The sequence below is a fragment of the Melospiza melodia genome, chromosome 5 (genome assembly GCF_035770615.1).
Source record: "Melospiza melodia melodia isolate bMelMel2 chromosome 5, bMelMel2.pri, whole genome shotgun sequence".
Taxonomy (NCBI): Eukaryota; Metazoa; Chordata; class Aves; order Passeriformes; family Passerellidae; genus Melospiza; species Melospiza melodia.
This window is the reverse complement of record NC_086198.1, coordinates 9,165,621-9,190,766: the sequence shown is the minus strand read 5'-3', so window position 1 is coordinate 9,190,766 and position 25,146 is coordinate 9,165,621. Positions and strand designations below refer to the sequence as shown.

Here is a 25,146-nt window from a genome sequence, read left to right as displayed (position 1 = left end):
TTCAGCAACGAGCCGCGACCCACAGCGCCGTCCAGCCCGGCTCCGGCGGTACGTGTCTGCCCCAGGACAGCCCCGGGGCGGGGCTCCGGGGGGAAGCGTGCCGCGGCGGGGCTGAGCGCAGCGCTTACCGGGGAGGGTCGGGCTGCACCTGTGGCTCCTCCGTTCCCGACTCCAAAGCGCGCCTTAGTGGCACCTATGGGCAAAGAGCCTCGCGATTCACAGCGCGCCTCCTCAGTCCGAGTGCCACAGGGCACGGCGCCCTGCGGGCTCGTTAGCCTCGCACGTAAGCGGACCAGCGGGCATTTTCCTTAGGGAAAGAAAAAAAAAAATCCACCCCTTGACTTGACACGTTTTGGTGGAACTTGCATTCGCTGTGTGTTAAGTGGACCCCAGACTGGCCTCAGCACCTCGGCTGGCAATACCCAGGAACTCCGTGCTCAGCCCGACACCTGCGTTTTCTCCGCAGGTAAAACCCTCAGGCTCTCGGGCCTCCGCAGCGCCTGGAATTTAGAGGCGCCGGAGTTTAGCCCGAAGCCGAAGGATGCCGCGATGTCCCCGGCTTCACTCTGCCTCCTTTACCTGGGAAACCGCGTCCACCCCGTTCTGAAGCGCGGGCTGTCCTGCCTCCCCCTGGGCCCTCAACCCGCCCTCGCAGCGAGGGTGCCCGGCACGGGCCCCTCCCGGGCCTCGGGGAAGCCGCGCCCCTCCGGGAGGGCGGGAGCGGGGCCGGACCCGCGCCGGGCGGACGGCGGGAAGCAGAATCAGCAGTGACGGCGATGCTGACCCCGGGGGCCCGACGGGCGCCGATTCTGCGCGCTGGCAGTCCCCGCCCTCCCCGAGCCGAGGGGGCGGTGCCGGGCGGCGGAGCGGCCGCGGGTCCGGGGGCTGCGCCCGTGTCCCGCTGGCGCTCGCGGGGAGGATGAGCCAGCGCCTCCCCGGGGATCAGCGGGCGGCGCCGCCCGCGCAGGTACGGGCAGCGGCGGGGCGGGGCAGGCTCGGGCTCCCCGCGGCCCGGGGACACGGCAGGGCAGCGAGCGGGGCCGAGGCGGCGGGAGGAGGGCAGCGGGCACCCCCGCCCGCCCAGCGGGGCAGCTCCGGCCGGCCGGGGCTGGGAAGGGACGGACGTGGTGGCTCCTCGCGTGTCCCTCCCCTCGTCCGTGTGCCTGCCCCGAAAGGCCGGGATGAGGGGGGGAATGCCCCGTGTGTTTACCCAGTGTAAACACAGGCTGTTTGCACCGTGTCACCCCATGCCTCTTCCGGGCAGCATAGGGAAAGCGGGGGGCTCTGCGGCTGGCAGTGTCCAGGGTCTCCTCCCCTGGATTATTCTGCATGAGTTACTCGCTTTATGTCGGCTCACGGGTTTGGCTGGTAGGGTCTTAGACAAGGGAGAGAGGTCATGGGCTCTTGTTGCAGCCTCATAATTATATGGGTGTGCAGGTCACTGAGGTTAAAACTGAATATTGAGTGCTTTCTTTCATATTATCTTCCTTACTTGACCAAAATTCTTCCCTGATCTAGCCAGTACCGTGGAAATGGCTGTAAAACAAGTGTGTATAAATTCTCTCTTGAAATAAATGGCTGTGAATATGACAGTGGAAAATCGTGTGCTGATAGTGAACTATGTTCTCTGTAGTGTAGTAAATTTGCTGTGTCACACTTTAAAGTACTAAACTAGGTAAAATAGGGCCTTACAACCAAATTTAAAATGTTTCTGGGTCTAACCTATGTTAGAATAGATGCTTAAATATTTTTGGCAACATACTGGTAAATGGTAGGTATTTGGGCATGAGGACTTGCACCTCATTTTTGAGGTTGTGGGACCTCTAAAGCTTCTGGTGCTGAGTTTGTGGAAGAAATTGTCAGGTGAATGTGTGCCTTTTGCTTTTAGATGCTTTTCTTTTTGGTGGACCTGTGAAGGGGTTTATTTTCAGTATCCCTTAGCAACAGAGATACTTCTTTGCAGATACAGCTATTTGACTGAAGGATGTGTTGGTATGACAGATTTGAAAGCAGATAGTCATCAAAACTGTTTCTCTATTTAAGGAAATGTCAATATGCTGTAATGTAAAATTTTAAAAAATATTTGTGCATTATAGGAAAAATACCTTTGTGAAGAATAATAAAAGAGAGCCACCAGCTGTTGCTATCACTTTTGCTAAAATAAGTCTTTTGCTAACTACTGTAAAATTGATGTCTCTTTGGCTGGCAAGCAGATGTAAACTTGCTGCAAAGTTGTCAGAGTGGGAAGGACTTCTGCTCTGGGAAAGCTACAGGTAGCTTGAAACTTATAGCTTGAAACACAATGACTCTGCATCTCTCTGCAACACATGTAAAAACAGAATTTACATGGTGTTCAGAAAAGTGGAGCTTGTTTCTTGTTTAGTTCTGTTTAGTATTGGTATGTGGTATGTCATTCCTAAAAATTCTTTGCCTGATAATGGTAGATGTTATACAGAATATGCATTGTATGTTTCTAGAAACACATTTTACTTGTTGTATTCCAAGGTTTTCTTTGCCCAAAATTTTGAAGTCCCCTCTTTGAGTCGTGTACTATTCCACTGTTCTCTCTGTGGTGCAGACTTTCAAGTTAGAGTAATCCTGGGTAAAATTACCCCCCTTCCTCCCTCTTCTCCCCTTGTAGTAAGAACAAGCCTATCCAAATTCTTGACCAGGAAAGACACTTGAAGCTGTTGGCTTTTGCTCTTTGTGACTGCATTGCCCTGAACCACTTTATTTTATGAATTTGTCATTGTTTTTCTCATGACCATGTTTATACTTCCTGTTGTGGTGTCTTGCACACAAACATTTGAAGCAAATTGGTGTTTGAGTAACTTGTGAGTGAAAACCCACTGAGCTGGTTATTCTGTGAACAAATGGGTCTGGCTGTGTTGTATATCTTCTCCTGTCCACTGAATGTACAGTTTAGCTTTCCCCCTCACACACACTTTGCTTTGGGATCTGTGTGTGTGTCTTACCTTGAACAGCAGAGTTGCATTCCTTGAGTGTGAGCACTAAAGCTGGGACAACTGTTCCAAGTTCACAGTCGTTGCCAAAAGGCATTCTAGGAACATTGTGATAGTTTCTTCCTGCTCTTATTTAGCTGACTTCATATGCACGTGAATAGGTGTAACTGTACAGATCAAGATTTCAGGGTAAAGTCTTATAATAATTTGGCAGTAGGGGTATTTTTAATTTGGTCATACATTAAAAAGGTAGAGTAGAAGCTCGACTGCTGAAGAGATTTGTGCCAGAAGTGATCGTGCCAATTTGAGTTAATTTCCTAATTCTCAGACTATTTTGCACGTTCCTAAATTTCTTGCTTTGGCACCTTGAGAGCAGCAGTAACTCAATAAACTCCAAAAGTTGTCAGCAGTGGCAGTGATCATGTGCATGGCACTGTTTTTGTACTCTCCCTGCTTATTTTCCCAAAACTAAGATTCCAGCTTAATGCCTGTGAGCAAGTTCCCAGTTCTGCCCTCGTCGTTGCAGTTGTTCCCTTGTGTCATAACTTCAAAGTGCAGGTTCTGTGTTGTCTGACTGGCCAGAGCTGTTCAGGTGTCAGCTCAGCTTTTTACTGTGCTTGTGGACGAGGAGGCTCTGCAATACAGTACTTTGTGCTTGTGTATATGCCAAGCTTTGCAAACTGAAGATGCTCAGAATAGTAGAAAGTTGACAATTACAAATTTTTAGAGTTAACTTGAAGCTTGTTTTTTGATTTTTGGAAGCCTTTATGAAAAGTCAGCTGAGAGAATAACGTCTAGACAGAACAATACTCATTTAAATTGACTGTGATAAGAGGGCTGTAAACAGATTTTTTTCTGCTGGAAAATGTGCTCGGCTTTAGAAACATAGAAACTGAAAAATGTAAATTGTTGAGATAGTCATTAATAAATACTAATGAAATAAATACATACTTTATGAACTGATATTTTTTATTATTGGAGAAGGAAGTTGAAGTAATTCATAGGCTTCATGCATAATAGAAAGAATTCTAGGCAAAACTGTTAAAGTGGTTACAAATCAGTTTTCATATGGAGTATCCTTATTAGTTTGTATTATGTACTAGGTAGTCTTGAGTGTATATTCCTGGAAATGTAAAGAAAAGAGTTTATTACTTCATAGTGGGTACCAGCAGTTACTTTTAATAACTTTCAAAGAGCGTAGTCTGCAGTCAGGTATTTTCCCCTTGAACTTTCTAGGCATTCAGCTGTTTTGTTTCTTAAGCACTTTCCTTAGGCTTTCTAGTTACAGGATTAGATTGTGCTTACTTTGTTGGGGCTAAGGAGGACTAGTAAATGAAAAAGTGACTTAACTTCAGTCCTGAAGCACAGACCCTTTGATAAAAATAACCTTTGCTTAAGGTTAAATAGCCTTTGTTATTTTTTCTCCTTATTTTTGATATATTTTGATAAATTTCTCTAAAAATTTCAGAGGAGCTGAAGTACTCAAATGTGTATTTAGCATGTTCATACTGCAGTAAGTACAATGAAGAAATGTTTCCTAATTGAAATAGTAAAAATGGCATTTCACTTCAGTACTTTGTTTTAATTCCAGATAGAGCTACTGGGGTGATTTAATATTTTGACATCCTGCCAGTTTAAATTCAAGTACTTGTTTTCCTGAAAGATAAGTTCGTGTTTGAGTTCCTTCCACTTTTATCTCCAAATTAGTGTTCTCTGCCAGATTTCTTGGATTTTGATGTGTTATCTGCAGTTTTTGATCTACTGCAGCTTTTTCCCCTGAGTTTTCCACTTTTAATTTGTCTCATGTATATGACGGGAAAAAAATCTGTTCTCCATATGCTTCCAAACACAGTCATTTTCCGATTTTGAAAACTGAATCTACAGATTTCCAGAGTATATCTAGGAAAGAAAATTGAAGATTTCTTTAACTGTTATTTGACTTTTTTTGCTTCTAGTCTTGCAGACAATTTTGTGTTACTGTGACTCTTACGGACTTAGCAGTTTTCATTTGTTTTGTGCTGGGACACGAATATTCTTTTAACTTAGGCAGTGAAGCTTCTAAGACATCTGAGAAGACCTAACAATCTGTGCACTAAGTGCTTATGTCATTACCACAGTTAGAAAAATCTCAGTTTTTATTCCTAAGAAATTTTAAAGAATGTTTATTTTCTTTGGATAGGTAGAGGATGGATTATTTTTAATAAATTTGATCCATGAACTCAGTGAACTGACCTCATCTCTGTGGTTATATAACAACACATTTAGGATAACTCACCTTCTTTGCAGTCTGTTAGTTGAAAGCCTTTTAGTAAACTACAGGTGATTTTTTTTTTTTGTAATATTAAAAATCTCACATGAACCCAGTTTCTTTTTTTCCTCATAAAATACCCACCATGAGTCTTGTTTTTAACTTGATAGTACTTTTGAGCAGTAATTTTCTCTCCGGACATTCCTGTCAGAAGCTTGTCTACCATTTGTAGACCCTGATGAAATACAGATAATTTTGGCAATGCCCTTGCCAACGTTTCTACTAGGTTTTACAGCTGAAGAGAGGGGTATTCAAGTAAGGGCAGCTTGCTGTGCATTCTGAACTGCTAACACACTTGATTTAGGAAATCCTTTGCTTTGATGCCATTTGTTAATCTTAACCTTTTGATTTTTTTTTCCATCTCCTTTAGTTAGAGGTATTTAGTTAGAATATCTGTTTTTTATTAAAAAGCTGGAACAGGCTATTTACAGTGTTGTTTATTAACATCAGAGGTTCACAGGTCTCTCTGAAAAGATTTATATATTTATTTCATCCTTTGAAAATTACCACAATGGCCACCAGTAATGGTTGGGAGAGCTGTTTTTAAAAAATTTAGGTGGCTTCTGTGTAGTCAAGCAAAGGATGTCAGCCATGAGCAGAGCCAGGTATTGATCACAGATCAGTCCCTCCTCACCTCTTCTTATCACTGTTGCTTGAGAGGATCCTGAGCAAGAAGCAAAGTAAGTCTGTTGTCAGCACTCCTGGCCTTGAAGTTTAAATAGCTGTACTTACTGCATCTGTCACTTTATCACTCTGCTACTGTGATGGCTCTCCCTTAATGGGAAGGAAGCACTCAAGATTTATAAATACTCGTAGTCAAAAGGAACAACAAAAGTCAGAGAGTCTGCAAACAATCAGAAAGTTTTGTTAGTGCATTACACACTTGGCATGAAAGTTGCAATGTTAGTCTGTGTAAGTGCATGGCACTGGGTTTTGGATAAAGGGGTAGGGTGAAAGGGAAGAGAGAAAAAGATCACTAGTCCAGCATCAGTACAGCTGATGAGATGTCCAAGGGGCACTCCTGGGCTTGCTGGGGGTACTTTTGAATAGATAGGTTTCCTCACCAGGAAGGCAGGTTTCTTGTTTTCTGTGCAAATTACCCATTGTGTGCAGTCCATTTGTTCAGACCTTTCTGGAAATGGGCTGGAGAGCTTCAGGGGTGTGGGATAGTGTTGATCCCTCTCTGCAGTCCGTGCCCCACCTCGGGCACGTTCCTGCGGCTGCGCTGTGCTGTGCTGTGCGTCTCTGTTGGAACGAGACCCAGGATGTTTGTCCCGGGGGGTGCTGCCCTACCTCTGCATGGCCCCTTCTCCAGCCAAGCTGCTTCTTTCTCATGTCAGTACCAACAATTGTCTGTTGTTACCAACAGGCCCTGGCTGGCTCCACAGCCATCCAGTTATCGCTGTTGGAGACATACACATTAGCCCTTTATCTTCTGGGATTCAACAGTTGCACAAACCAAGAGGAGTGCTCAGCCTTTTTTGTTTCTGGTGACCAAAGGGTTGTCACTTCTGACAGAGGACAAGAGATATGTTCCTGTTTACCTGGTGTTTTTTTCACTCCTTTGAAGCTGGAAATGTGTTAGAAGGGAGATTAAGGACCAAGAACCACCAGGGGTCCCCACAAGATTTCACAAGTAGTGGTCCTGTGCCTGTGCTGTGTTTTGGAGAGCTCTATAGGATTTTTTCCTTGATCTCATGGGCTTTATTGTGTCTCTAAAAAAATTTTAATACAGACCTTAAAAATCGGTGGTTACTGCTGTTATTGAGAAGATGCTTGGAGTAAAGCTGAGGATAGTGGTGCTTTTTCACATTCCAGTTTGACAGTCCTGAACAATATTGAACTTGAACGAAAGTGTCTCAACTCAGGTGTAACCCTGAATTTAGGAATCTGTGCACATAGTTAGGGACTGCTCAGTACATTTTTCTGTAAGTTGAAGAAAAGTAGTATGATTAACGAGATTTCTGGTGATGTGTAAAAGCTCTGCTCCATTGTATAACCCTCAGATGACTTCAACACAAGTCCACATTAAAAAGGAGCAAAAGCCTTTAAAACAGTAAAGAAACGCTGCTGTAGTGTCTTTTCATCAAACAGAAAATTACCTAAGATTCAACAAACAGAAGTTACATTGTCTACAATGGAAACTGCAGTCATAGTTCCTGCCCTTCAAAAGAGGAGGATGGGTTTTACCTTTCATTTGCCTTAACAAGTTGCAATGTTATTTCTCATCTGAATACGAATACAGAAGGGACACCAGAGATTTTTTTTTTTGTTAAGGGAACTCTTGGTCTTTTCTTTCTTGGATTGAATATTTACACCTGTAGGTACTGACCCATTGGTTTAAAATTAGTACTGTATCTTTCATGTATTTTAGGCTTGCTTCAAAGCAGCAGTCATGGACACAGTTCTTTACTGTGATTTGACTAAGGACCAGTACCTGCCTGTGAAGCTGAAGCTTTTGAGTCATACTTGCTTTCATACTTAGTTCAGGTTCATGCTAAGGGATTATGTTAGTTTTTCTTTTTTTTTCTCTCCTTCTTTTTAAACTGTTGGCTGAAAATCCCTCCAAGACTTTACCACTCATGGCTGCTTGTTACTTACTGTACCTGTGCAGGAGACTACTCTTCACCTCTGATAGCAGTTTTTTCTTATGTATCCATAAATGGGGTTAGTTTAGTAAGCTTAAGTTGGAGTTTTCAGCTAATCCAACCAGTTTGGGTGAATGCTGTTAAAGTATTCACATTAGTAACTTGGTAAATGTGAAATGCCATTAAAAAGTACTCCCATTAGTGACTGGGTGTGAAAGAAGCAATGCCTTCCATCAGGTAGGCTGACATCTTTCTACCAGTGGGTATAATTCTTCAGCTGTCACAATATGGGTAGCCATAATTTTCCTGGTTATGACATTTTAGGGAGTGGAGATGCAGTGGTTTTGAATAATTTATACAAACTAAAGTCAATGCCCTTAATGTTTGTCATCATATGACCAGGAGCATGAGTTCGCTATTCATCCGGTGGTTATACTCTCAGGTTTTAGTTGGTTTTTTGTTGACTACCTTTTTTTTTTCTTTTCTTTTTTTTAAAGCTAAGGAGATAAAAAGAAGTATCAAAATGAGTATTTATTATAGGTTCTGCTTTTGTGAAGATCAGGTCTATAGTGATGATATTCTCTACTGGTATTTGTCATATAAATGAAGAAAGTTTTCAGGCTGTTGTTATATTGTTTTTAACTAAGATTGTTAAGATTCAGTAGAACATAAATATGAATACTGAGAGGTTTTGTTGCTGTTTTAAAGCTAAGACTGTGCTTTACAAATATTATCTTTTCATGTGGTTGTCTATGTTCTGTTCATATTTGAGTAGGTCTCTTTCCTCCATGCATGTTGGTTTTATTTTGGAAGCAGCTGTGAATGAAACTAATCTAAGCTTTACCTACGGATATTTTTGGAAACTGACTTTTTGTCTTTATTTCAAGGCACTGGGAATCTACTACATAAGCTCTTTTTTTTTTTTTTTTGTTTGTTTTTTTTTGTATTAAAAACTCAAATAGCTTCAGTTAACTGGCAGAATTTTTCAGCAAATTGCTCTTTGGTTCCTGTCACCACTTTTCTCTCCTATATTCTTATGTGTAAAGCTTGTGTTGATAATTTTCATTACATCTCTCTTTGCTTCATGGGTGCATAGCATTTTCACTAAGTGCTGTACTCCAGTAGGGTTTGTTGGAAGATGTATGAGAGTTAGAGGGCAAATGACTGCCTTTTAGCTTAGTAGTTAGTACTGAACAGAAAAATTGAATTTTACACTGATTTTTTAAGTAATTTTAAGTAATTTTTAAGTAATTCTTAGTTTGAAAAAGAGTTCTTTTGTTAAGATAAATCATTCTTGTTTTTTATTGGTTTGTGGTTTTTTGTGTTGATTGTGTTTGTGGGGTTCTTTGTTGTTGGGGTTTTTTAGTTGTTTTTGATTTTGAACTATTTAAAGCAAATTTGTAATCTGGAAGAGTACTTTAGTTTTCACTCTACCTCCCTTCTGGGAAAATAACAAGCCTTAGCTGCCTTTTTTGTTCTTCCTTTGAGATACAGAAAAGTGTTTTTGTGGGATAACAGAGCACATTCTGGAGATTTACTGATTGCTTGGATCAGCTGTCAGCAAATGTCTTGTAAATCTGGGTTTTTACTGGCCTATTTTGCCTTTTCCATAGGCATGTCTCTGCACTGGAAGTGGTTCCCTCAGCTGACTCGCTTCTGTGCTTGACCTTTTAGTTGTAGAGCTTGAAAGAGGGGCAGGATGTCTGACGTTGGAGAGCAGAAAAGTGCCTGTGGTACCAGACTGCAGAAAGCTGCACAGCCTTACATGCTTTTTCTGCTGTTAATGTAGCTGTTTGTTCACTGTTCTCCTTTGCCAATGTACTTCCTGCCTGCCCTCTATTTAATTAGATTTTGCACTATATGCTATGCCCAAGTGCTCATTGCTTTCTTTGCTCTCTCTAGTCATAACAGGTAAGATATCCTGCTTTACTCTCTGTTCTTCTGTTTGGTTGTATTTGTTCTGTATTGCTGCTGCCTTTTTGTAACTTGTAGGAGCACTGTCACCATAAAAAGTTTTCTCCAAAGCCTAAAATACTCTTGTTTTATTTTGATACAAATTTCATAGTGTTTTTTTGGCTATTCAAATAGGAAATGACTTGTTTTTGTGTATACATACAGGTTCTAAAGCAGCTAAATGGAGTCTGAGCAGCTGTTTCATAGAGGCTACTATCGAAACAGTTACAACAGCATAACTAGTGCAAGCAGTGATGAGGAGCTTTTAGATGGAGCTGGTGTAATTATGGATTTTCAGACCTCTGAAGATGACAATCTCTTGGATGGTGATGCATCCATTGGTAAGTTAATCTCAGCCTGAAAGTTTCTCTGGGTTGTGTTTTTATGTGGTTTTTTTTTTTTTTTTTTTGTTGGTTTTATTTTGTTTTGGTTTTATATGAGCAAGTCTGACCCTTTTCTGTTAAGCTAATCTGTCCTTCAGAGAGAGGCTTTCAACCTAAAAGGGGTTGAACATTCTTCTGTGTGCTTGCCTAACAATTACACTGTGTGGGATGACTTCTGATCCAGGGCAGATATTAACATGCTGTGACAAATGAAAACTTGCTGTCAAGTAAAAGGATGGCTATTCTACAGGTACCTGGTCTTTCTTCTCTGCAGTGGGATTTTGGAAGTCTCAATGTCTCCAGTGTTTCTTTGATGCAAAAATTAACATGCTGTTTTAATCATTACTTCTAGAGATGAATCTCTTCTGATTCCTTCTGCTTCACCTCTGTAAAGCAGAGGCAAAAGCCAAAAGTAGGAGTGTTGTTAGAAGCAACAGAAAGCACAGTGCGAGCTGAATTTTTGACTAGATAAAAAGTTGTTAAGAAAACTTTCTACAGTGTACACTATAAAGGCACTGAAGGAATACAAAGAAGAAAGAACTGGGAAGCTCTTGTTTTTTAGTTTAAGAAAACAGTTCAGGCAGTGAAAGTGTTAATATTCATTTAGCAATAGTCAAAGAGGTGAACTGAAGGAGGGAAAGAAAGTAATTCGTGTTAAAGATACTAAACTTGGTTAAATGTAGACTCTGGTCACTTCCTCTCACTTTGTTTAAAATCAGCCTCTGCTTCCTGTATTTTTTGCTTTTTTACTGTCTTTTCCTTTTCTCTCATTAGCATTTCATTGTTTTCCTTCCCTGCAGTGTCTTTTCCTCCATATATTTTGCCTTTGCTGCACTTAGGAGTTGGATTTTGGCACTGTACTAGATGGTTGTGCCATATCATTATAAGCATCCTTCTCACCTGTATTCCTTCTTTCTAATTAGATATCTTGAATGTGCAGTGCTTTAACTTCTATACCAATACAGGTATCACAAGCCAGCACACCTTCAATCTACATATTCCTTCTGGCACATTACTTGGAGAGCACCAGCATGCTAAAGTCCAGTGCTTAAGAGCTGGGAAATTATTAGGTGAACAGCTAGCTTCTGTGTATAATTCTTTATTCTAAGTATCTGGCACTTCTAATAAAGTGAGTGCCTTGCTTGTCTATCATAATATTTACAACCTGTACTGAAAGCTATTCTGAGGCTATTCCAGTTATTGCTCATAAAAATAATTTCCATCACTTCAAGAATGAAGGAGAAATGAGTTTACAGTAAAATAAATAGTTTCAGAACCACTGTTCTGCCCTTTACTTGTTGTGAAATCAGATCCATAAATTAAGTCCAAAGAGATGAGGTGGTTGTTTTGTTTGCATTGTCAAAATCAGTGCTAATTGCTGTACATGCCAGCAGCTCCCATCTTGTTCTAACACTGAAGTAACAGAATGTGAGTTGGTACATAAATATGAATGTATTTTCTTTCCTGGAACTTTAATTTTTTGCTAGTGACTTCCCTGCTTGCCCCAGTTCTGGACTCCCTGTAAGAGGCAGCAATAAGCCCTATTATTTTGTTTAAGTGAATGGTGATTTATGTGTCTCCATACAAGGAAAATGTTTCATTCTACAGCAAATCATAATAAATATCTTACTGGTAGATCAGAATCTGATGTTAGTTTACTTTTTTGGGTGGTAAGAACATACTTAGAAAAATGTTACACATAAACTTCCATTCAGGAGGTGAACATCTGTGTTTCTCATTCCTTAGGTGTCCAAATGAGGTGTTCTTTCTTCTGTGTTTTTTATACAGCAAATCTCATTGACAAGATAAAACAAGGGCTTTCTTGCATGTGCCCATTTTGTAATTCTTGCTTAGCATTATTATTATTACTATTATTTAAATACTCTTATTCTTTTGCCGTATTTTTGTTCCATTAAGTCCAAGTACAGATGGATTCAATAAGGACAAGATGGAACATTTCTCACCTCCTGAGGAAGGGCAGGACCCCCCCAGTAACTGGAAGATTACACACTTCTCAGCACTGCAGCCCTCCAGAGCATGATGTGAATGCAGAGGCCTCAGGTCTAGCTCTGTGCTCTAGCAGGAGAACCCTGCCAAAATCAGGATCCCCTATTTAAAAAATATAGTGTGGTTTAAGTCTATGGGACTGGAAGAATTTATAAGCCTGGTATCTTAGCAACATTAGCAAAATGGCAACAGTGTTCAAATGATTTGGGAAATAATGTGGATAAATTGAAAGCTGCATAGCTGCAGAATGTAAGCTTGTACAAATGGGCACAGACGTGAATTTATGCAATCTGCATAAGTTGCCATGGACAGTAGAGTGCACATCAACATTTTACAGTTTATGTATTAAAATACAGAGTTGCAGATTTTTAAAAAAGCAAGACTATGCATTGAGGAGAAAACAAAGGATTAAGAAATAGTCTTTATCTTCTTTTTTTCAACTAATGAAAATGGGAACATAAGTTGCACATATATGATGCAGAGAAATGTCTAACAATGTGGAATTTCTAAAGTAATTATAGTCTTTCCCCCTCATTCAGAGCCAGTAAGTTAACAGAAAAAGTCTGCTTATTTCACTAGGCTTGCTCAGTCCCTTGGCTCTCAGGACATCAATTCTGTAAAGCTGCACTGTACTGCTATGCACATTACCACTCACATTAAGCACTTAAATGAGATTTAGAAAGCCATCAAAGCCCTTACACAGTGGTGAATATGCCTTCTGTTGAAAGCATGTGGAAATTGGATGATGTTGGGAAAGAAAGCTAACCTCATATACTTCTTATGTGGGAAATTCCTTGATACTATATTGGACTAAGCAAATGAACATTAACTGAAATGAGTAATCAGAAACTCCGGTCACCTGGACTCTTAGGTTTCTTTAACATTTAGTTGATAGCAATTTGTCTTTTTATAATCATCTTATTTGGAAGGTTGTGGATAGTTCTCTGTTGGGTAATCACCCTTACATTAAAACTGATGCTGTGCAGCAATCTTGCTTTTCTTAGCACCATTGGAAAGCATGTATGTGACCTGTCTCTCAGTGTCTCGTATGAGAAAAATACAGAAATTGTGATGATGTAGCATTGTAACCCAAATACATATATATGTATAGTAATTATATATGTACTATGCCTGTTATGCTTCCTGGTAGCTGTTTTCTTTGCAATCCTACAGATTTTCAGTGGCAGTGTTATGGAGAACAAGTAGGTATTATGAAATGGTGAATTCGTTGAGCGTAGTGTATTTTAACATGCTAAATAATTACATGGCCATGCATGTGGAGGCTTGGATGGCCTGTACCAAAGCCCTGCCTTGAAGGGATGCTGCCTGTCATCCTGTCATCCCAGATGTCTCCATAATTTTTCTCAGAATTGAGGGCTCTTTGTATGATAAGAGAGGACTGCATCAGTTTTGACTGATTTTTATTTAAGTGAAGGGCAAGCTCAGTAGGAGGTGGGTTTTTGTACTGTTAGACTGCAGTTTTTTCAAGGCACTTTCTGAAATTAGATGATTAAACCTTATTTGCAGTAAAAATGGTTTGCTAACAAATGACCTCATTGGTGTTTACATCCCGATGTACTTTGATCTGTTTGTGGGAATCTGAGTCCTGAATGAGCTTGCATTGTTCTTGATAGCTATAAAGATTCCTGCTTCAGCTGAAGGAGCTTAGTTGCTTATATTGTGAGTTCAGTGTGGAGACAGTTTACAATTTGACATATGGTGTTAGCATAAAATTGGCAGTACTTAACCTTAGTATGACAACCTGTAAACTGGTAATTCAAAAGCTGCTGCTCCAGCCTCTGCTCTCCTCCTTGCTACTATCTCATTGCCGCTAAAAAACAAAGTATGCCAGCAGGTCATAGTGTACAACTCCGTATCTCTCCTAAAACCTCCTTAACCATGATTTGGAGTCCCTTGCCTAAAGACAGAGACCTAAACAATCTATTTTGGTGCCTTACATACCGACACAAAAAATCTTATAGTAGTGAACTGATATTATGGCATTATTTGAGGAATGCAACTTTCAGCAAGAGCAGGCAGTTCAGTACAATCAAGACATTTGTACCACAGCAGGGGGTAATGTTTTGAGCAAGAGCTAGTTATCTTTTCCAGCAACATGTGAATGTTGTTTCACATGTATGCTTGTTTCTATTTAGCTATTGCTCTTTATAAATAGAAGGAAGAATACAAAGAGAAGAATAAAATAGCTTACTGTTCCTGTTGTATTCTTTATATGTGGAAATTGCATTAATGGATTCTTCCTATTGTTCACAGCTGATATGAAGAAGAGCCTTTGAAGTAATTTTGCACCTTTGGCATTGTTCTTATTATCTATTCATTACATTCATGTGTTATAAAACTGACTTGACTGAATAGTCATTAAGACAGTTTGAAATATCACTTTCCTGAGTTACATACAGAGTATTTTCCAAGTTGGCAATATTTTCATTAAAGAGCTCATTACCATTGAGCTGTAAGAAGTGTATTCACCCCCAAATGATGCCATACAATTCAAAGCATGAGATAACATGACTTGCTGTGATCACAAGGTCAAGCATGAGGCACAGCTAACTGATAGAATGCAATGAAATTAAATTGTCAGTAACTAGTTATAATTTACTTTTTTTCTGGTGGATTGTAGTTAGGCTGCACACATTTTGCCCGTGTTTCATAGTACTAATGCAGCTAAACACCAGATATCTGATAGTATCAAACCATGATTTCTTCTACTTTTTTTATTAGTAATGCATGAAGTTGATTTTGCCCACCTCTCTTGAACAGAAATTGTTATACATTATGTTTAAATGTGTAACTGGGCTAATTAACAAGGTTCTTCTTCAGGGTTTTAAAAATTATTGTCAACATCCCTTCTCTTCCCCCGCCACTTCCCCAGCTGACTGGAAGATTCTTAGTTTAAGGAAAAAAAATGTTTTGTCTTAGCTATGGGATGTCATTATAGAATGAGTGAATTTCAGTGAGTATCTGTTTATTATGCTAGTGGTTTCCTGAACTCTAATGTTTGTTTGGTTGGGTTTTTCTTTGTAGTTATTGTCCAAAATGTAAATTCAGTTGGTGGTGTTGTAGTTGAACAGCCTGTAATGGTGTTATAGCTAGATAGTTAGATTAGGCATTAGGCTGTCTGAGGGATGGAAATTACAGCAGTGTGGACGTAGAGTTTTAGTAACCAAGTAGTTTCTTGTTCTTTTATATGTTTGAAAACAAATAATTATCATTTCCATATCTCATAAATACCATGGTCAGCTCTTTGAGGACTTGTCAACCCTACTAACAGTCTTTGAATGGTCCCACTGGTCCTTCCTGCCAAAGATTTATTCAGCACGTGAGCATGATGCTTTGGAAGAAGATGAATTATAGTACTAATAATCCATTCTTTTCTTCTTTCTGATATTATATAATTTTGTTGGCTTCCTTCTGCAGCTCTCCTGAAGTGCTTAAAGCACATTGGCTCTGTCAGCAGGTGCTGCTGAAGAAGTTGTTCCCAACTTGACAGCTTGGTGTAGTGTTAGTATGTGTATGTCCCTCTCCCAGACACACGGTGTGAACAGTGTCAAGTGGAGCAATGAAAACAGAGGAATTGTGATGGCATATATATAGAAAGATGAGTCTGAAATTTAAAATAAAATAATTCAGTATAATATGTCTATAAAATCCTTAGGAGCTAAATAGACAAATTTTTATACAGATTTAATAATATTTCATTTATTCATTTTAGTTTTGATTTGTTCTCTCAAGTCAGCCAAAGAAGGCAGATAGGATTTTCCCCAAATTGATGTTGGGCTGTACTCTTGTTTTCTGCCTTTGAGAATATTCTTGCTTACCAGCATTTTAAAATGAAAGCTTTTCATGTGCTTGGATTAAACAGAAATATTATTCTGAAAGAGGATATCATGATATCCCTGAAACATGAGAAAAGCTGTACTAAGTCAAATCACAAAACTACCTAGCTTAGCATCCTGTCTCTGGCAGGGGTTAAAAGTTAGTGCTTAAGGAAGAGTAATAACAGGGTAAGAGATAGGCACCACAGTACTTGTAGAGCAGTTTTTGCCTAGCTGATGGCCCCTCTTGTCGAAGTGGTGGGTTTTAATTTTAGTCTTTATCAGTGTATTTTTCTTGAACTGAGCTTTTCTCACAAATGCAATTCTTTAGCACCCAAACCATCCCTTGCAGGCTCTCATAGCTTAGCTATGTTTTATGTAAAGCACCACCTTCTTTTCTTTATTTTGAACCTAAATCCAGGTATAAATACTACTGAGAGCAGATATAAGTGCCAGAGTCTTACTTAGGTGAACACTGGTCCACGTGTTAGCATGGGCTGACACATGGATCTCCTTGTCACTTACCCTTGTGTGGCATAGGTGCTTAAGCTCTCTTTTGGGTTTTTTTTTTAGTTATCATCTACAGTTGTAACTGCAGAAAATATTTCTGCTGATACAAAAAGTTTTAGGGGGTATTATTAGCTTATTGAAGTGAAATTGCCGTTGATAGGAAAAGGTTTGATATGAAACTAGGACAGGGTGACCTGAAACTAGGATTGTGGTGCCAAATACACATACCCTGATAAGCCTATCATGCAGTGGCCATACGCATGTAGAAACTAACAAGGATTAACACATGAATTATGTGATGCTGTCACTGTTATTAGAACAGATGGTGAAAATTTTATTTCCATTGCTACTTATTTTTTCTTCTCCTCAGTTATGTCTTTTTCAGGTTGAGGTCTTCTTATGTGCTTGATCCAACCTTGTAGCTATCCCATCCTTTGGATCTTCTTCACTGCCCCTTTCTGAGGCCTTTCTAATATCTCTAATTTTAGGGAGGGATCAGAGCTTCACCCAGCATTTGGAGGATGGGCATGTCCTAGAAATTGAGTAAGTTTATTCTGACCACTACTTAGTACTGAGCCCATAGTTTAATGGAATTCAAAATATGCCTGGCATAATGTAGTGTTATATATTAACAACATCCAGAATTGCTGTTGACACTATGTTCACAAAGCCTATTTATTTATGAAGAAGATGTAATATTCTCAAAGATAGAAGGTAAGCCTAACGTATATATACATTTATATATATGTGGCTGTTGTGGTTTAGGAGTGGTACTCCCCAGTTTAGTTCTCCACTGAGACCTTCCAAACCATGCTGCTTGCTCCACCCTCCCCCCCATTCCTGCCACCTCTGTGGGTGGCTGAAGAAGAGAATTGGAGGAACAAAAGACAAAAATCACAGCTTGAGATAAGAACAATTTAATGGAAACAGCAATGGGATAAGAAAAAGAACAGTGACGGCAACAATAGTGATAAAAAATGTGTACAAAAAAAGAGAATGATTGACATGCAAAAATTCTCACCTCAGAGCCTGACCTGACTGCACCCTACTGCAGCCATGTTTTCCCAACTGGACAAGAATGTTTTTCTTGGAAATTAGAGTGAGTCCCATATCCCTGCCCCAGCCATGGTGTGAGGTGCTATGGAATAACAACAGTGTCTTGGTCCTGGCCCTCCCACTGAGTGGGGCCAGAGCCAGGACAGTGCTGTGCCTAGGGAGGAATTTTATCCCCTTAATATGCTTCTAACACCACGTTGGAAATTGTGGCCAACAGTAAACAGCCCTAAAACAGAATAAGGGCAATGGAGCAGATAAGACCTAGATCCTTAAATGCATCTAGGTATGAGGAAAAACAGAACAATCTCTGCAGCAGAATTTTGGCTAGTCTGCGAAAGGGGAGAAGTGAACTTCAGGGAAGGATGCCAAATCTTCCTGGTGATGCATTGTAAGTACAGCTTTAGCAAACTGGAATGTGAGAACACATATGCAAAGGTGAAAATGCAGCAGTACTTTTTTTCTTAGTAAAAGCCTATCCTGTAAACAAAAAGTACAGAAAAAAAATTTAGTAGTAGTTAAGAGGCTCTTAGAGAATCAGAGAGAGCAATTTGTTTGTAAAAGATAGCTTGCTTTTCCTCCAAGTCCTCCTCACATGTTTAATACAGAGAAGTATATATTTCAAATTACAGTGTAAAACAGATAAATTAAAATAAAAAACACCAAAAAACAAACCAAAAACCAACTAACTAGCCAGAAAATAGCCCCAAAAATAAGAAAAAACCCAACAAAACAAAAAACCCCAAACAAAACCCCGAAGACTAAAAAGACTGATATGTACCTCTCACACCTGGTAGCTATATGTAGTCTGTTGATGTCAAGTCTTTTCTTCCAGCCTCACTGGGTTACGCATTAAGTAGTGTTAGAGGCAGGCCCAGAAAGAAGTGGAAAGAAAATGGAGAGACTAGCCTTGCTTTTGGTGTTTTGGGCCAAGATGTCAAACCAGTCTTTAGGGACCAAACTTTTCTTTTTCTGCCCCCCAGTTTATTTTATTATTTCCCCCTTTTTAAGTCAATTTTTTCTTCTGCCCTGAAGTTTTGTGTGGCAGTGGGAAACTTTTACTGCTGTTTCCCTGATTGGCAGTGGAGGTTCAACTTCCCTGAGGGGAAGTCAGTCTCAGAATTGATTACACAACATGCTTTTGGCTATATGACCTGTTCTGCTGCATTCTGTTTGCTGGTTGGGTTTGACTTCAGTTACCACCTTCTGTGTCTGGAATAAAAGCACCATTGGAAGTTATACAAAACTTTAGGAGTATAATACAAAAACCTGTGGTCAGCCAGTAAAAAGTGAGTTTATTAGGTGAGAACCTGAACTAAAGTGTTCTCTGGTGGGCGAAATGATTGTGAGCAAAATTAAGTAACAAATTTGTAGGAAAGCGATTACAAAAAAAGAAACTGTGATTAAGAATCTGTTTTTGCTGTATAATAAAATGGAAATAGGGAAAAATCTTACTGTGTATTACTGCTGTGCACATTCTTCTGGGTTTTTTTTTTACTTCTGTGTTGCTTAAACCCCATCTTCCTTAAACTACTCAACAGCACATGCTATAAATTTGTTTTCTTCTGCTTTTACATTATATTTGGTCTAAAATTTTTCGTTTTGTTATCTGTCTGCCTTATTGAGGCTTTTGATGAGGTGATAATGGTAACAGAGTCTTCTATATATAGCCTGATACACTGATAAAGGATAGAATTCTATAGACTGCCAATGAAGGAATGAAGTTCAAGACTCTAATTTATAATGCTTCAAAATAATTTATCCTTGTTTTTTACAATATATCAGTCTGAAGCTATGTATAACTGTACTTTTTTTTCACTCTCTTCCTTTCCTCCCCATTTTCTGTGATTGCTTCTTTTTATATCATCCTGGACCATGTCTGGGAATTAGAACTGAGAGAAGAGTGCTTGTCCTTTTATCATCTTTCATATTCTCACAGAAGGCTCTGTGTGACCCATCTGAGAAAGTCGTATGGTTTTATGCAGAATGAACAAAGTCAGGCTGAAGGGGCTGCAAGATAATAAACATTAAGAGAAGTCAGTCTGGTAGAGGGGTTAGACCTTCGCTTAATTTGGCTGCATGGTTTGAGAAAAGGGTTAATGAAAGAAGAAACTGGGAGAAAAGGTAGGAGAGTAAAGCTGGAAGGAAAAGTAATGATGAGGTACAGAGGGTTTTGAGACATTTTATGTATACTTTGGGCACTCTGTTGTAAACAGATGCTTTCCCCCCTTCAAGAGAAGGTACGTATGAGTTAAATTCTTTTTAGAATGGTTGCAGATGGTAGCTACTTTGGTGAGTTCTCTATATGTAGCATTTTTTAGGAGAACATTATCTTCTAGCTCTGCTGAAAGAGAAGCTTTAGTTTTGAATAATAATAGGAAAGAAAATGACAGTTGAGAATCACCAAAATCTCTTGCATCAGTCACACTAACATTTGTAATTATCAGTCACGTTTTTGGCATCTGTTTTTATGCTGATTAAACCATTCAGCATCCCAAAACTTACATTTGTAATTTCATAAAAGACATGATTTTAATTTTCATTATCTGGTACGACAAAGTTACACAGTCTGTCACCAAAACAAAGTAAGTAATTGGGAGAAGCAAGAGCATGTTTATTTTATATGTAGCACAGTGCTTGGCTGTCTTCTTTAAACCTTGCTTACCTTTTATTATGAAATGGTGGGAAGTGCTTCAGAATTAAGGTCTTCCCTCCAGCAGGCTTGGGTAAGCAGGTTGTCATACCTCTGTGGTACTTCCCTTCTTTTCATTGGCCTTTTGTCCCTTCAAAACATATTTCCCTGGGTGTAACTGATTTGAATAACCTCTGACTTGTTTTTATATTGTCACATACTTTGCCTTGAATGTGATTCTTTCCCTAAACCAGAAAAGACCAAGTCTGGAGAGAGGATAAAAGTGCCTTTTGTCATTCTTACTATGCCTTAAAGGTGTGTCACCTATGCACATTCCAGTATTTTCAGAACAATGGACTTCTGCAAGGACAGGTGCATCTAAGTTATGGTTAACCACAGCCTGTGCCTGCAGAGAACAATGGGAGCACTCCAATGTGTGAAGTTATTTGGCATGGAGGATTTCTGGGATTGAGACCTAGGCTATAATTACTGCAATGACATTTGGAAAACAAGCTGCTGTACAAACCTGCTGTTTACATGTGAGCTGTTATATGTAGTAAATTGGCAATTTGAAGGGGCTCTCAGCCACTTAAAATAAGGGTATTGTTAAGCTTGCTTTAGGCCTTACAACAAGTGTTCATAATACTTTGTACTCTGTAATACCCAAAATACATAGTTAGCTAGAGACACCATTTAAATTACTATAATTTTGGAATTTGCAGAACTTCACAACAGCAATAACTGACACGCTCTTTGGAATATAAAGTTGTCAGTTCAAGCTATGCACTTTTTCAGATCAGGTAGAAAAAGAGTAATTTGGAAAGATTAAATTGCATAGGTGTTTAGATATTTACAAAGAAAAAAGACTGCTTATCATGTTAGTATGCATAGTATCTTTCTTTCTTAAGAAAACCAAAACAACACAAAAACTAAAATCACCTTTCATGGTATTGCAGGAAAGGCAGTACACAGTGATGATGGGTATGAACAAAGAGAACACAAGCTGCTGGTAACTGAGAAGGGAAAATGACTGCTCTGCTTTTTAAGAGTAGACAAAGGGCTGTATTTGGCAGCCAGTCTATAAGCAGTGACCTTTGAAAGCTGAATACTTTTTTAGTATTAGCTGGACTCTTGAAATTTCATGTAGCAAATATGAAGTCATCTATTTTTCACTGCAGACTTCTTGTTATGACTTTCCCTCATACCTACAGTTGATCAGATATACTCTTGAACAAGTTATATCCCTCACCTTTTCCACCTCAAACTGGATTTCAATCTTGGGCAGAAATTTTGCATTTGCCTTAGTCCAATGAACTGGTTTAGGGCAACAAGTGAGCCATTTCTTTGCTGTGACTGATTTTTATTATAAGTTTTAAGACATTCCAAAATTTCAGTAATCACATCAAACTCCTAAAGTAGAGATGATCTTCCAGACTTTATTCATGCAAGTCTTTTATATCCTTTATTTCATATTCTCTCAAGTATGAAGTTGCATTTATAGTGTTGTCATAAAAAATTGACATATAATAAATGCACTAATGGTTCATTCTGTAATAATTCTTGCTTCAGGTTACAGAAACTGTTATATTTCTTCCTGCTGTGAATGACTTTTTATTTAGAACCTTACAATAAGATTACAGACTACTTCCAGGTTCTGTTGAGGCGAGTAATTAAGAATGTTCAGGGATTTCTATTGTATTGCTCTGGAAATAAGGGATAGGAATAATTTGAAGTTAAGAGGTGCTTAAGTTTGTCTTTTCACAGGCAAAAATAAATGGTGGTAATGGCTCTTAAATGGCATAATGGCTCTTAAAGATTTGCATGTGCAAGATCCTAAAGATTCTGGGTTTTTTGTTAAAAAGTTTGTGGGAAGCCACTCTTAAAAAAGCATTTGTTTGTATAGGTGATAGCAAATGGAGCTGTCTTTTAGAACTCACAGTCTGTGGCTCAAGGGTTCCCTTTGTCTTGGAGATAAGGTAGTCTTTAAGATTTTGAAACACATTTTGCTATATGCTCATTTTCCTCCCTTTTTCTCACTTGTTTTTCCACCTATAGAGATGCCAGCATTTTCTCAATGTTTGTATCAGAGACATATTTTTTAATATTTACTATATTTACAAGCCTATGAAGTAAACGTAACATTTCTTTATGTCCTAGTCTGTCCTCAAAATGATCATTTGCAGTACACAGCTTGTAACATTGGCTTATAAGAGAAATTTCTTCCCTAAGAATATATATGGAAAATTTTTTAAGAAAAGAATACATTTGAGAACTAAAATAACTTATTCACACAGAGGTGCCAAGGCATACACAATAAAATTAACTCCTTGTTTGCTGTGTGAATGAAGTGGAAGCTGGCTTTGTGCAGTAGGCATGCAATATATTTAACTTTGCTACCTGCTGAAGGGAAAAAAAAGGAAAAAACTATGCATACTTTCTGCATGTATTTCATTACCACTGGACCAGCTGTGGAAATCTCATGTAAAATAGGTCTCTTATCAATTGCTATTATCAGCAATTGCAAGATAGGACCAGGACAAGATCAAACATTAAACATAAAATAATATATGGATTCAATATGTAATAGTATCTGTTTCAAATGGAAGCATGCAGTCAGTGTAGGATTTCCTGTCTTTAGATCCCAGCTGTTTGAAGTGCTTGGGCTTTGCCAGTGCTCTAACAGCCACGGCTTGATGATGCATCACATGAATGCCTTGGTTAGATTCATGTGGGCTGTCGCCTATTTTGAGCCTGTGACTTTTAAGGGACTCAGACCATTTTATCAATGTGTAGAGTAATGCAAGCTAAGTGTGGACTTCTGTTTATTACATTTTCTTCCACCCCCACCCCAAGCTTTATAATGTGGGTATGGATGTTAACACAGTTGTAATACCAGAATAATCACACACACACACACACACAAAAATTGAGACACTATTCCTTTTCTGTTAGATATGTAATTAAATTTTTGTTGTTTTTGTTTTTGATGACACGTGTTCAAATCTGTCAGTCACTGCTATAGGACTGAAAGTTCTGCGTGAATGGGGCATAGGAGGTTGATGAAAGTGGAGCTGTCCTGTGGAGCAGAGGGGTTGGCTTTTGGCAGGTTAATGTTGTTGTTTCTTTGGGGTAATAATTTTAATGTTAGAAAAGAGTAAATAAAATGCCTAGGAAGGAGGCTTCTCCCCAGCCCCCAGCAATGCATGAATCTTCCTTTCCAGACAAAATGCGATTATAGGTGTTTAGAAGCGTCAGCAGGCGTGGTTCCAGGAAGGTGCAGGAACTACGGGCAGCTCTGTCGCGGCAGGTTCGCCTGTTTTTCTGAGCCGGGCCCCACCGTTCACCTGTTGACGGGGTGGCAGCTTTGGGTTCACCTGTGCGATCGCGTCCCTCCCGCCGTTCTGCCGGCGGGGCCGGGATCCCGCTCCCTGCGGGGCCGGCTCTGCCGTGAGCTGCAGCGGCTTTCCGCCCTCTGCCGCCGGCCCTCGGTGCGCGCCGTGGCGGTGCCGTGCCGCCGGAGCCGCGTCCGTCCGTCCGTGTGGCGGGCGGGAGGCGCAGGTGGCGGGGCCGCCCCGCGCTGACATCAGCGGCGGGGCCGAGCCCGCTCCGCAGAGCCCGGCGCTGCAGAGCCACGGCGGCGGCGCAGGCCGGGCCCGGCCGAACATGGCAGCGGCCCCCGCGGCCGCCCTTGCCTGAGGAATGCCGCGGCCCTCCTGAGCCGGCAGGCGGGCCTCGCGTTCGTCACGTCCATGGATGTCTCTTCCGATCCGTATCTGCCCTACGATGGAGGGGGAGGAGACGGCATTCCGCTCCGGGAGTTGCATAAACGAGGTATGCCGGCTTGCCGTTTGGGTTACTTGTTTGCATAGCTGTACGTGCAGGAGCGCTGTCCGCGTTTGAAACGGGGACGTAAAGGCTTGCTAATTATCGTACTGCTTTTTTTCGCCTGCCCGATGCCTTTTGTGGGAGGAGAATTCAGTTCTCGCTGGTTCCTGTGTTGTCAGGGATTGTTTTCTGTGCGGGCAGATCAGTCCTGCTTCGCATCTCATCGCCCTGTGACTCCATCTTCGATATGTGGCAGGCTTGCCTTTCGCTCCCTCCCGGGTTTTTGTGTGTATGTGTGTGGTTTTTTAAATCAATAAAGCCATCTCGTGGAGAAAAAGAAACCTTCCAAAAACTGTGCTTGTCTTTGACTACGACCAAATTAGCTAGAGTTACTAAGTAGAATTTTTACCCGCCTTCCACTAGCATGAATAGGAGCAGTGTTTGTCTGGCTTTGAAGTTTCCGTACCTGGTTTTAAGACTTGACCGGTTGTTGCCGCCTTTGCTGTGCCAAGGGAAAGCTCTGCAATGGTCATGTGTCAGCTCAGCAAATATTGATGAACTCATAAGGAACTGGTACTTTGGGGGAGGTTCTTTACACTGTTGCTTGTAAGGAAGCAGATGTAGAACGAAAAGTGTTATCAGTGTAGAGGGGGGAAAAAAATCCTCTTTTGAGCTTATATTTTGTTTCTCACTGTAAATTCAAAGCGTTATACGTTCTGTAAAGGTTTTATTTTGTTCTGAAAAGTTGTAGCAGGAATAAAAGTTATGCCTTCAAATTATGAGAATATAAGTATGTTTTCTTGTTTGGATTGGATGGTCACAATGTGGTATTTAAAACAATAAATGTATTGAATTCCTACTTTTGTTTAAATTGGGCAATCTAAAATTAGAAAGTTATCAACATTTATAGCTGCTGGCGTAAGCATTAGAGAGGAGGTAGGCTGAGAATAGAGAGATGATTTGCATAAAATGATTTTTTTCTCTCCATGTAATTTATTGGTTTGCATGTCCATGCAAACTCTTATTTCTGTAAATAAATTTATTTTCATTTATTTTCATCTGACAATTTATCTGTTTTTTAGTACTTT

At 40.0% G+C, this 25,146-nt stretch overlaps 2 protein-coding genes across 19 annotated transcripts in view; one reads left to right on the top strand and one right to left on the bottom strand.

Moving 5' to 3' along the window:
* NEK1 (NIMA related kinase 1) overlaps nt 1-705 on the bottom strand; it is a 43,944-nt gene extending 43,239 nt beyond the window's left edge. For 13 of the 15 annotated variants that reach the window (XM_063156208.1, XM_063156211.1, XM_063156213.1 and 10 more), the window contains exons 1-2: nt 580-696; nt 129-307 (exon numbers count right to left, since the gene is read on the bottom strand). The gene's annotated coding sequence lies outside the window, so the exon portion shown is untranslated. Of the gene's footprint in view, nt 1-128; nt 308-579 lie in introns of all 15 variants that reach the window. The other 2 variants (XM_063156225.1, XM_063156209.1) reach the window with 2 other exon arrangements.
* Nucleotides 706-859: 154 nt separating this feature from the next.
* Nucleotides 860-25,146, top strand: part of CLCN3 (chloride voltage-gated channel 3) — a 59,113-nt gene continuing 34,826 nt past the window's right edge. For 2 of the 4 annotated variants that reach the window (XM_063156228.1, XM_063156226.1), the window contains exons 1-2: nt 860-967; nt 9,978-10,153. In XM_063156228.1, the coding sequence (XP_063012298.1) occupies nt 9,994-10,153 (160 nt within the window). In that variant the 5' untranslated portion in view covers nt 860-967; nt 9,978-9,993. Of the gene's footprint in view, nt 968-9,977; nt 10,154-23,901; nt 24,065-25,146 lie in introns of those variants that run through there. The other 2 variants (XM_063156227.1, XM_063156229.1) reach the window with 2 other exon arrangements.